Here is a 13,293-nt window from a genome sequence, read left to right as displayed (position 1 = left end):
TCTGTTCTTAGTTGTTCTCATTATGGAGGGAAACCCTCATTGTTATACAAAATTACACATAAGAGGTTGTGAGGGGAACGGGAAAATAAACAAGGAGAGAAATGAAATACAGTAGATGGGGTAGAGAGAGAAGATGAGAGGGGAGGGGAGGGGGGATAGTAGAGGATAGGAAAGGTAGCAGAATACAACAGTTACTAATAGGGCATTATGTAAAAATGTGGATGTGTAACAGATGTGATTCTGCAATCTGTATTTGGGGTAAAAATGGGAGTTCATAACCAACTTGAATCTAATGTATGAAACATGATATGTCAAGAGCTTTGTAATGTTTTGAACAACTAATAAAAAAAATATCATTATGTCTTCAAATATTTCTTCTTCCCCCTTTTTTCTCTTCTTTCCTCTGAGATTACTATTTAGGTCTACCAAGGGACTTGACACTAGGGGTTGCTGCTATATCTCGAAAGTTAGGGGTCAGCTAATGATTTAGATGAAGGCTGTGCTCAAATACTTCAAACCCATAAGGTTTTACCCTTTGCTGATTATGGGGCAGGGGTGGGGGTATGCATCTAAAGTTGCAGTAATTTTCAAGCATCCCATGGATTTTGCTCTTAACCAGGTTCTTGCATCTCCCTCACACATACATAGTTTTCTTTTTTTTTTTTTTTGAGAGAGAGAGAGAGAGAGAATTTTAATATTTATTTTTCAGTTCTCAGAGGATACAACATCTTTGTTTTGTATGTGGAGCTGAGGATCGAACCCGGGCCACACGCATGCCAGGCGAGCACGCTACCGCTTGAGCCACATCCCCAGCCCCAATACATAGTTTTCTAGTTAGTCACAAATGTGTGACAGCTTATCTCAGATCTTCTGTGGGTTTCAAACTTCTAGGACATTCCTTAATATGGATCATAACCTCAGGCAGCAAAGCTGCAAAGACTCCTTTCATTTCTGTATCATCCATTTTTGGCTGGCAAAGAGTCTACCTCTACCCTCATTTTATCATCCTGAATGAGTATATCCTTCTGGAAGCAAAATTGCCCTAAACTAGCAAAATTACTATTCTCACCAATCAAGTTCTTTTCTTTTCTGGATATGCCATCGCTTACTTGAGTTTGCTTCAAATCAATTCGTTTTGTTTTCTTGCCTAAGGGATGGGGGGAAATCTAAGGAGGAGGAGTAATGCTGATAGCTAACTAAACGTTTAGAAAATCTAAATATCTATATGAATGGAAATATTAAAAATGACGAAATTTCTAATCAAACGGCCGAGGCAGGAGAATTACAAGTTTGATGCCAGCTCTGGCAACTTAATGAGACCCTGCCTCAAAATAAAAAATAAAAAGGGATGGGGGTGTAGGTGGGGTGTCCCTGGGTGGTTCAATTCTCAGTACCAGAAAAAAAATTATAATTAAAAACTCCTCATTATCAAAATATTTGTAAATTCTGGCAACCAACTCAAAGTAACATTTTAGGTTGATATAATTATAATTAAAATGAAACTTTCAACAAAAATACCGTCTAGCTGTCTGGCCCAAAGGACTTACCAGGAAAGCCACACTACTGAATGATGTTGAGAATGCATTTGAGTTCTAGCCATACCCCTTGGGTTTCATCTTCCAGTAGTATGAAGAGACATTAGGCTCTCACACTTGTGAACCAACTGTTCCTAGATACACAGGTAACTCTCAATCTGATTAATCTGAATAACCAAACTGATAAAAATATTTTCATCTCATCATGCTTAATGTGAAATAGTCAATACTAATTCACACAGACAGGACTCTTCTCAACAGCTAATTATGAGGACAGCTAAAATAGAGTATAATATTTCTTCATATTTAATATAATGAAAAGAAACCAACCTCTTTTTTCTTCTTCTCGTTTTAGTTTATCTTCCTCTATTTCTTTTGGTAATTTTTCCTTTTTTTCTTTCTCCACATCATTATGCAAATGCTTTGTGGTATAGCTGAGTGCTGGAGAAAGAAGGATCTCTCCATTTTTGCAGAGTTCATCACGAATTCTAATAAAAAACTGCTGAAGTTCTACTGCATCCTCATATATTTCAGAATCTGTCCTATAATGGCATCAAGAGAATCCATTAACATATAAGCTGTTTCTTTCAAACACCTCAATTGAATGTGAGAGTCTACTAAATGCTTCCTTACTTTGTTGACTATTATAATGGTATATTCTTGAGGTTTGTTAGAACAGAATCTAAGGTGTCACTTTACGGGAAGCCTCATGCCCACCTGTTTCCTGTTCAGCTTACGTAAAAGGAAAGACCTCAGCATTTTTCCTTGAAGATACATGGCATATGCATCCATCAGTTGTAGTAGAAGATAGCTGCAAGGATTATACCAAGGCTCTAGACCAAGTCTAACACTTATATTTAATCTCTGAAATATACATTTAATCTCTGGATTAGCTTTTTCATTCCCTTAATTGCGAATCAACGTATTATATAAAGTATTAACAAAAGATTTAGGTTATATGTCTACTACTTCTTTTTGGTCCTACATCTTGGCTGCCTAGGTTAGTAGGGTTTGGTATATAAGTGAACCTAAACTGAAAAGCCATGAGGGCATTCTTTAACAGTTATAGGCCTGAGAGTTAGTGTAATTTTAGTTTCTTGGAAACAGTAATTCTGGGGATTCAGGAAAGGCAACATAGTGAAAGATGAAAAAAAAAAATCTATGTCATATGCAGAATTTTTCTAAGCGTCTTTCCTCATTTATAAAGTAAAGGGAACGGGCAAAACAAATTTTAGAATTTAGACTAGAAGAAATTATATTATTATCTCTAATTCATTGGGCTCTGAGGAAGGCAGTTACTGTGCCTACTAAGAACATCAAGGACTAAAAAAATTATTCACCAAACTAATCATAGACGAATGTCTCATCAGCAGTCACAGAGATATTCTGGTTGGGGGTGTATGAGAGGTGAAGTAAACACAGTCACCCATCCGCTGACATATGCCACTAGACTATGAGACTCCATTGAGGTTTCCTGATGCCTCACCCCAACAGCAAAGGGAGTAGTAAACAATTAAAAACATAGCCAAGCTGGGGAAGTATATTTCTGGATAGGTTTTTAGATGATGATATAGAAATGCTAATACCTGTAGAAAAGAAATAAAAACAAAACTTACCAAAGGAAGAAAACCCTAACATGCTATTTTGACATCACACCTGTTTTTTTGACTAGATATATATGTGAAGCTTGTTTTTCTGAAATTAAATTCACTTTATAATAGTTTACATAAAATTATAAGAGGCCAAGTGTTCAGTAAATGTGCAAGAACAAAAAACTCAAGATGGAAAAAGAACTCTAATTATCCTCAATCGATAAATAATCTTTTAACATAAGGCAGATATTCAGCAAAATGAAAGAATTAAGTGTGTAAGAGGCTTGTGATGTTTCCCTGGGTTCTTCTTATACCTGTAAGGAACTCAGAGCACTTAATCCAGGAATACTGCCAGCAGATTAGAAAACCCAGGGTCAACTAGCATGAGACAGCACTATGGTATTACTGAATGCGCTAATAGACAAACCACTGTCAAGTCACCTGAGTGAACTTTTCTGTTCTATCACACCATTCAGATTCTACTATAAATAGACTTCATTGAATTAATGAATGCCTACATTATCTGGGATGCCCATCTTTGTTACTAGCTGACACATTTCCACCGATCTTTTTCTTTTTTTGCAACCGAGTCTCACTGTGTTGCCTAGGTGGGGCTCAAACTAGCCATCCTGACTCCTCAGCCCTGCCCCAGTAGCTGGTATTCCAGGTGTGCCATGGCACCTGACTCTCAATTCTCATTAGGTTATTCTTAATTTTTATTAAGTACTATAAGCAGTCACAATATTATCTTCATTCACAAATATAAAAATGGCATCCCTTAGGTTTTTCCACAAGCTTTGGGTATGACAGAAACTGTATTACCATCTCATATAAATAAGAACCAGGTGTGGTGCTGCATGCCTTTGATCCCAGTTACTCAGAAGGCTGAGGCAGGGGGGTGGGCAAGTTTGAGGCAAGGCTGGGCAACTTATCAAAACTCTATCTCAAAATAAAAAATAAAAAGGCCTGGGGATGCAGCTCAGAGGATAAGTGTCCCTGGATTCAATCTTCAAGGGGGCAGGAAGTAGGGGATGCACCTTGGGATCTATCTTCTAGTCCTTAAAAACAAAAGCCAATCATGTCAACAACTAGAGAAAGAAAAGAGCTCAATTCCTAGAGATAGAAGTCCACTTAATTCTTAAAACAAACATGTTATCTATACAATTTAAACAGAATTCCTAATAATTTAGGAGAAAAATGCTCTTTAGAAGACTCACAGAACTAATCCCATGATATAAATGAGTTTAGGGAAAAAGGGATGGAGCAGAGTGGTTTTAGACTTAATGACTCCTTAAAATAAACTGAGAGCAGAAATGGAAGTCTATATTCCATGAAAGCAGGGTTTATCTGTTTGGTCCACTAATATACCCAAAACATTTAAACATGTTTATTAACTGGTAGTTACTCAACAAAACTTTGTTGAGTTAAAAACTACTTCAGATTTTAAATGTGAATGTCCCCCTTTCATGTCTATCCCTATTGTCAAAAGAATGAGGACCACTCCTAAACACATCACTCAAGGGACCCTCCAATCTAGTCCTAACTCCTGTCTCTCAAATGTAACATATTCATTTCCTAACCCTTCTTTACTTTTGTTCAAACCACTCACTGTATCTGAAAATCCACTTCTCTTTTCATTTGAATTCCAGCCATCATTACACTCCCAGATGCCTTATTCCTTCTTTGGAGAACTTTAGCCCACAGTTCCTTATCCCATCATCTTTTCTAAATCAGTTGTTATATGCTGTCTCACGTCTAGATATTTTTTCCTTAAGCAAAAGTCGTGTCTCATCCATCAGACTTCAAAGTTTTAGAACACAGAACTCAAGGCTTATCATCCATGGCTCACTCCACTGACTATTCATGACTGGTAACTATCACTAGCAGCCCTCTGCAGTGAGAAACAAGATAAGCCACACCACCTACTAGGGTACAACTCTGGGCAATTTTTCTGCCCATGCCTCTAAATCTTCACATGTGAACTAGGAATATGATCCCTTACCTAGAAAGACTACTAGAAATTAGAGTTAGAGATTATCCACAGGGAATGCTTAATATGGTGTTTCCCAAAGAGTAGGTGCTCAACAGGAAAAGTGAACATTACTTTTTTTTTTTTTTAAAGTTCAGAGCAAATGCTGGCTTCACAAATTTCACAGTTGTAAAGACACTGACTGCTAAAAGCTCTACCTAAAGGTCTATAAACTCCAAGAAGACAGAGTTTATATCTTTAACATTTTATATTCTCCCAAGTGCTTTAAAGACTACAGGGAAGATACACAGTAATTACTGATTGAATTGAACAGCTGCTGACACAGAAAAAACACAGACTAAAATTGGAATGAAATTTAAAATTGACTGTTTTTCTTACAAGCATTTAATATCTATAGCAGGCTCTCTAAGAAATCTTCAAGATTAATTTTTTTAAAAAAGCCATTTTTTGGGGTACTTAAATGATAACCAAATTTATATATGTTTAACCTCAAAACAATAATTTGGTGCTGTTTAATTCTTTGTTTGAAGACAAACCTTTAAAAGAAAAATCCTATTACTATTTCTAATTCTTATTTCAACTCCTAAGCACTTGTCCTTTAAGAAATGTGTTCTGTGAAAGGCCATATGCTTTTCACAAGATCTTCAATTCTGTCTTCCATCCTCTCATTGACTCTAATCTAGATAACTCAGTAGGGTATCCTCTCCTCCTCAAAGAATATACTTACTCTTTTGAAGTTTTGGCTTACTTAGAATTCAGAATAGCATGCTATTAACTATAACCATGTACCTAAGCTGAAATAGTACAGTATTCCTTTATCTGTCTTGCATTAAATACCACACATCTTCAAAAGAAATGGCTTTGAAAACATACCGATTCATCCTTCTTGCCCTTTCCAATACTTCAAACATATGCTCTTGAAATAAATCAAGCCGCCGGTAGCGATTATTTTCAACATTCTTCCTAATAATGTCAAAAGTAAGGGGAGGTTTGTTAGGAAAAGTGGGATCCACACCAGGAATTTCTGCTAAGGAATCACTGTAGCATCGTCCCTCATCATCCTGATGACTCATGACCGACACAAAAAGATTATGGATGAGCTCTTGAATCAGCAAGGTCACATTTGGGACATGAGAGTCCTCATCTCCCTCCAGGTCTCTCCGAGTTTCAAGCAGGACTTTATGTAGGACAAGGGCATCTTTGTAGATCAAAGACTCAGGCTCATTGTATGTACAGGCATTATTAAACATCATGACGAAGTCCTCAACCATAGAGTCTATATCTTGGTACTTGTTGGCCATCATATGACTTCGAATTTTTTCCATGTCCATGGGCTTTTTAATGGTCAGATAGTAGTCAGGCAACTCAGATCTGGAAGGAAGCCTCAGAAATATGGCACTGAGGCGGCGACCTCTTTTATCAGTATAGTTCTTTACAGCTTCATAGACTTCATTTAGTTTCTGCTGCATTGGAGTCATGTATTTTGATTTTTTAGGAGAAACACCACTCTTTCTACCTGAAGAGAGATAATATAAATACATAAAATAAAAATAAATGCATATTTGTATGGAGTTGTTAGTATAACCCTAAGAAAGAAACTATTCCAAATTACTTATAAAACAACAACAAAAAAACCTTGAAGAAAATCTTATTTATATTCAGTAATCATATTTTTAAAAAATGTTTTATATATATGTATATATTTTGGTTGTAGGTGGACATAATGATACCTTATTTTATTTATTTATATGTGGTGCTGAAGATGGAACCCAGGGCCTCACATATGCTAGGCAAGCGCTCTACTGCAGAACTACAACCCCAGTTCAATAATCATATTTTTGATGAGAAAATAAAACTGTTGTGTTGAGGTAACTGGATAAGGTGGAATGAGGCAAATAAGTAGCTATTTAATCTAATTGTGACTTCCCATCTCTAGAATCCCTGAGAACTGAGATTTTCATCACAGGAAAAAGAGATAGATGTTAAAATAGGGGACACATTGATAAAAACTTTATAGCCTGAATCTCAACCGAAAGTATCAATTGAGTTTATAATATATTTTATCTTTAAATATCCAAACACTGAAAATCCTACAAACAATAACCAACTTAGTAGCACTAATCTCAAACTACAGTTTTAAAATGCTAATGTCAAAATAGCCCTGACCTTTAAGTAGAAACACAGAAAAGATTAGAATTTTAAAAATGGCTTATTCTCAGTCTGGAACATCTTCAAATCACAGAAGTAAAGAATTTATCAATAACTTCTAACCATGGTCATGTTAAAAGAACATAGGCACCACCCTGAAAGAAGCTAAGCATAAATAAGGGCAATTACAATGGGTTAAAACTCAACATTATGTTTTAACCTAGTAATTCTTAATGATACACACAAACAAAAAATATTGGTAAATATTAGAGGATGTTTATAAACTAATGTATTATTTTGAAAACTTGTTAAAAAAAATCAAGCTTTTACCATTTCAAAAACAAACAAAAATCTGTACCAATGGGTAGCCAAATATTGGATAAAGCAAGTTTCTCTATGCAAAAGTAGTCCACCTATTAAATGAGCAAGGAAGGATAAAATTAAGCTGAGTATGGTGGTGTACATCTGTAAGCCCAGTGACTCAGGATGCTGAGGCAGGAGGATCACAATTCCAGGCCAGTCTCTGCAACTCAGAGGGACCCTGACTCAGGAAGGGATAGGGATGTAGTTCAGTAGTACAGTGCTCCTGGTTTTAATCTCTAGTACCACAAAAACAGAAAAGAAAGTTAAAACTGTCAATATTTTATACCTCTTTAATGAGTTAAAGAAGCAAGCATCAAGATTTGTTAATAGAAAGACTCAACCAGATATCATGTGCCACCTGACATATATCACCTATGAAGTTGGTTTTTGTATCAAAGGGAGAGGACAGGAGAGCCTAAATACGTTCAAGCTCTAATGACTAAAGTATAGAAAATAGAAAGTGATACAACTAACAAAATACAGACTGTGGGAAACTATAATACAAATCCCATTTCTTTGACAGATAAAAAGGAAAGGTGAAAGTTTATAGATAAAAAGAAATATTAGTCAAATGCAATGTGGGCCTTATTTGGTTTCTACCTCAAACAGATATGATGCAAAAGTAAATGTCAAGCTGTAACTAAATAGAATCAGGGCTTAAAAGTTAACCTTTGTTTATAACAAATAGAGGGGGGATAAAGGAAAATGTTAAATGATATCACAGAAACAAAATGATGTGGGACACTGTACAAGGCGACCTGGTTTCTTCAGTGCATCAATGGCATGAGAAAAGAAAAGAGGAGACTGTTCTAAACTATGAGGTTAAGGGCATAGCAATCAAACATAGGGGGCTTAGGCAGAATCTTGGTGGTAGAGCACTTGCTTAGCATGTGTGAGGCCCTGGTTTCAAATCCCAGCATTGCAAAACAAAACAAAAACCCCTGAATGATTAAATCTAAATTAGATGATGATTTGAGGAAACCAACTGTAAAAATACATTGAGACAATCAGTAAAACTTAAAAATTTGTGAAGTATTAAGTGAAACCAAGAAACTATTGCTAATTTTGTTCGGTGTGATAAAGTCTTCATGATTAAGAAAACTGTCTGCATATTTTAGAGATATGCTGAAGTGTACAGAAGTAAAAACAACACATGATTTGATTTGCTTGAAAATAATTCAGGAAAAAAAAGACATAAGGGATTGGGGAAATAAGTGTGGTACAATCTTGTTAAATGATGAGTAACAGGTGTATATACAAGGGTTCATTGTACTAGTCTTTACATTTGTGTATGTTTAAAATTTTCACAACGGAAAAAGAATTAACACTCTACATTAAAATTCCCTTTCCCTTTGATATGCATACATCTTTGTTTATATTTAGACATATTAAACTATTATTAATCGGGGGCTGGGGTTGTGGCTCAGTAGTAGAGCATTTGCCTAGCACATGTGAGGCCCTGGGTTCAATTCTCAGTACCACATATAAATAAATAAAACAAAGGTCTGTTGACAACTAAAAAATATATATATAAAAAGATCATTAATCAGCCTTCCAACTCAATTTATGAAATCGATTCTAGTTTTTTTGTTTTTATTTTTTGGTTCTGGGTATCAAACCCAGGGTCCTACACAGGTCAGGCAAATGTACTACCACTGAGCTACATTCTCAGCCAAATTCTAGTTTTAAAAGATATTTTGGTCCTACGAAGTAAAATAAGTTTTAAATTTCTGCACATTTTCTGTATGCTTTTACAATTCCAAGAAAAGATAAATGCCTTAACAAAAGGAATCACTGCCCAGCATGGTGGTGCACGCCTATAATTCCAGAGGCCTGGGAGGCAGAGACAGGAGGATTGCCATCCTCAGCAACTTAGTGAGACCCTGTCTCAAATAATAAAAAGGGCTGGAGATGTAGATTCATGATAAATTGCCCACTGGTTAAATCCTCAGTACCAAAAATAAAAAAATTTTAAAAAGAACCGTCACTTAGCAGTAAATAATTCCCAAAGCAACTGTGAAATTCAGTTTGTAGTCATTTCACATTAAAAAAAAAAAAAAAACCAACAAACAAAAAAACAAAAACAGATTCTTGCTTTCTTCTTTTTCAGTAAAGATGGCTCTAAAGAATATCTGATAATATCACTATTATTTGTTTGGTATTTATTTTATTTATTTATTTATTTTTAAGTACGGCAAAAATCTTTTTAATGGCATTAATTACTTTTGCTGTCTCTTCTTTTCCCTTACAACTTTCAAATAAAACCACCAGGCATAGAGTGCAGTTAACTGAGAGCTGAGTAGTACATCTCTAATTTCAATTTCTGTCCAGTAGGAAATGGTGGAACTCATTGCTAATTCTAGGAATCACAAACAAACAAAAAACCTGCCACCATATTCTTCCAGGTATTAGAAACAGAAAAAAATATTTATCCTTACTTAAAACATGGTAAAATAAGACTACTTGAGAAGAGGGAAGAAACTTCATGCTGGAGTGCCACTGAGTTGAAATATATCCACCATTTAATTAAATATTATTTCAGAAAACCAGCAATTTCCTGTTGAAAGGCTACACTAAATAACAAAGAGTGAGGATGCCTTACTCAGTTTGAGTTTGGGAGATGTGATGTCATCATCATCAGGCAGCGGCCCCAGCTCTTTCCTTTTATCCTTGAGTAACTTCTCCAGGATATGGGCATCATTGTATACCTAGGGTTCGAAAACATACTTATTTTCTAAAAAAAGTTTTATCAAGGTATAATATACAGCTGTAAGGAAATTTTAAAAATATGGTTTAGGACAGGTGGGAGTTAAGGGCCTACACAATAATTTGTATGTTTTTAAGCTTCCTAAGTGATTCTAATGTATAGACACACATGCTAATGATTGAGAGCCACTGTAGTAGAAACCCTGCAGTGTTTTCCAGAAGTTTCAAAACACATTTACATGTGTGTTTTTTTTCAAAGATCTCTTTTCTACTAGATTTTCAAGGTAATGGACTTAGTCCAATGGAAACTAAAGATTAAAAATATTTCATGGGATCTGGGTATGGTGGCACACACTTGTAATCCCAGTTACTTGGGAGGCTGAGGCAGAAGGATCCCAATTTCAAGGCCAGCCTGGGCAATATATCCAGACCCTGTCTCACAATAAAATAAAAAGGATTGGGAATGTAGCTCAGTTGTATAGAACTCCTGGGTTCAATCCCCAACAGTGCATAACAAAATTTTTTAAAAAAATTAAAAGAACCTGATGTTTGGAGAAAAGTGTCTAAACTATTGTTAAATCCCAAATCTGAATTCAACATCTGGAATCTAATATTTAAAAAAACAAACAAACCTCTGCTTAGAGATTTCTCTTTAAAGACTGAGCTAAGGTTTGTAATATGTACTGAAGAACAACAAGGTTATTTACCTAATGGCCTTGCCCCATAGCTGCCGCCTTCTTTCTCAGGAGAGGCTATGTCCTCCCTTAACTACCCATCAGAGCAAAGCAGCTGAGCAATTAAGTGACCTCTCTTCTTTGGCTACCTCACTAAGGGATAGCTTTTATTCCCATCAGTGATACATGGTATAATAGTCAGTGATATAGTTTAAACCCCTACTATAGAAGGAACCATTTCTTTCATCTATCAGTATCCCCAGCACATATTTTATTTTATATTCAAATGTAACAGAAGAAGGAAAAAAAATGGTTTGAAATATTATTTTGTTTCTGGGAGATTTAAAGTGTATAAAAGATATGAAACAGAAAAAATATCAGAGAGGGAAGATTGTGCCTTACCTATACTGATAAAGAACTGAAAATCATGGGCTTCGGATATAGCTTGGTGGTAGAGCACATGCCTAGGTAGCATACACAAAGACCAGCAACAAAACAAAACATCAAGATGTTTTGTATCCAAATCAATGATTTAGAGGTGCTTTTATGGAAGCATCACACTGACTCTCACATAACTGTGTAATTCCATGGGTTGTCTTTACAGAAGTATGGCTGTTGAGGATAGTAATAATAATGATGCACCTAGGGATGCAGTTTGGTAGTGGAGCATGTGCTCAAGGCCCTGGGTTCAATCTCTAACACCTCCCACTCCCCCCCAAAAATGATGAAAAATTATTCAGATTCAAGCAGTCTTCTAAATGCTCAATATACATTATCTCTTATAAATCTTATAATAACCCTGGTGCAAGTATTATAATCATTCCAAAATTATAGACAAGAAATCAGAGGCCCAGGAGGATAAGTTTCTCACACAGGGACTGGCAAAGCAGGATTCAAATCTAGGATGCCAGCTTACAAAGTATGAAGTTTTAATCTTTGTATTGTACTGTCTCTCATTTTAAACAATTATGAGAAGACAAACTATTTATTTATCCACTAAGAATAAACTAGGTTAAGCCTAGAGCTGGTCTCTCAAAATGCATTATTCTACCAGCACCCAAAAGAAAATGTGTCTACTTCAGAACCCCACCTGTTCTCACCTGGGAGCCCTCTTCATTGTAGTGCCTCGCATTCCTGAACATCAGCTTCATGTCTTCTATCATTCCCTCTTCACCTGCATATTTGTCATTGCGGATATTATGCTCAATTATTTTCAAATCCATTGGCTCTAAGATGATTTTATAATAATCAGGATAGTCCTTCTTGGACGGTTTAACCATAAATAGATCACAAAGTCTTCTGCCTGAACCTGGCTCTCGAGCTTCAAGAACAACATTGAATAAGATTTTCATTCGCTGTTTTCTTATGTTCTTTTTACTGTTGAGTGGGGAGGTAGAAGAAGGGAAAAATGACAACAGGTTCAGTTTTCTTTATACAAGAGATGAACATGAAATAAAACAAATTAATCTTGTGGGAAGGTGCTTTTTAATGATTACAATTTATTTATTACATATGCCACAAACACAGTAAACATGCTGGAAGCTATAAGCAAATAGAGGGAAAATTTCCAAAACAGTTAAAACATAGTAACCCTGGCTGGATCAACCAGTGAACACCAGACAAACCTGTTTAGAATATCTCATGAAATGCAATGTTTGAAAAACAAACAAACTTGACTAACACCAAAATAAATATAATTCTAAAATCAATCAAAATACATTTTAAAAACAAAACAGAGCCAAAGTGAAATAAAGCTAGTTATTTTCTATTGTTATTAACAGCTTCACTTCCAAGCACAATAAACAAAAACAAAACAAAAAACTAATAAAGAGAAGTGTTCTTTCTTTCAGGATAACCACTCTGAACAATAGTATATTCTGGTTGCCAGAAAAAAAGAAGATTGTCTGCCTGGTTAGTATCTATAGTGGGTTCAAGTCTTCCTTAAATTGATCATGCCAGGATCAGTCTCCTCTCTTTCTCTGATCAGCACTGCTGTACAATCCCATCCTAACTTAAGGAAGAAAGTCTAGATACTGGTTCATCTAAACCCTCTATAGAGTAAATTTTCATCTTTGAGCATGAATTCCCATTTGGTTCTCCAAATTCCCTAAGTGAAGTGCAATACTGAGAAATTGATATATGGAACAAAGTACAAGGGCCCCAGATTCAAAAGGGGTCCAGGATGGCAAATGGTCTCATGTCCTATGGAAAACTGGCTCAGAGAGGCTAAATGACTTGTGCAAGGTGAGGTGCTCAGTGAATTATTAGAAGAAATGATCTTTCAC

At 35.7% G+C, this 13,293-nt stretch overlaps 1 protein-coding gene across 43 annotated transcripts in view; it reads right to left on the bottom strand.

Annotated features, from left to right (window-relative positions):
• Pbrm1 (polybromo 1) overlaps positions 1 to 13,293 on the bottom strand; it is a 93,756-nt gene that overhangs the window by 38,319 nt on the left and 42,144 nt on the right. For all 43 annotated transcript variants that reach the window (XM_078038449.1, XM_078038441.1, XM_078038455.1 and 40 more), the window contains 4 exons: positions 12,109 to 12,385; positions 10,231 to 10,336; positions 5,991 to 6,633; positions 1,866 to 2,077 (listed from right to left, as the gene is read on the bottom strand). In XM_078038449.1, the coding sequence (XP_077894575.1) occupies positions 1,866 to 2,077; positions 5,991 to 6,633; positions 10,231 to 10,336; positions 12,109 to 12,385 (1,238 nt within the window). The remainder of the gene's footprint in view (positions 1 to 1,865; positions 2,078 to 5,990; positions 6,634 to 10,230; positions 10,337 to 12,108; positions 12,386 to 13,293) is intronic.

Source organism: Ictidomys tridecemlineatus, chromosome 2, assembly GCF_052094955.1.
Source record: "Ictidomys tridecemlineatus isolate mIctTri1 chromosome 2, mIctTri1.hap1, whole genome shotgun sequence".
In the NCBI taxonomy this organism is placed as follows: domain Eukaryota; kingdom Metazoa; phylum Chordata; class Mammalia; order Rodentia; family Sciuridae; genus Ictidomys; species Ictidomys tridecemlineatus.
This window is presented reverse-complemented; position numbering and strand designations above follow the sequence as displayed.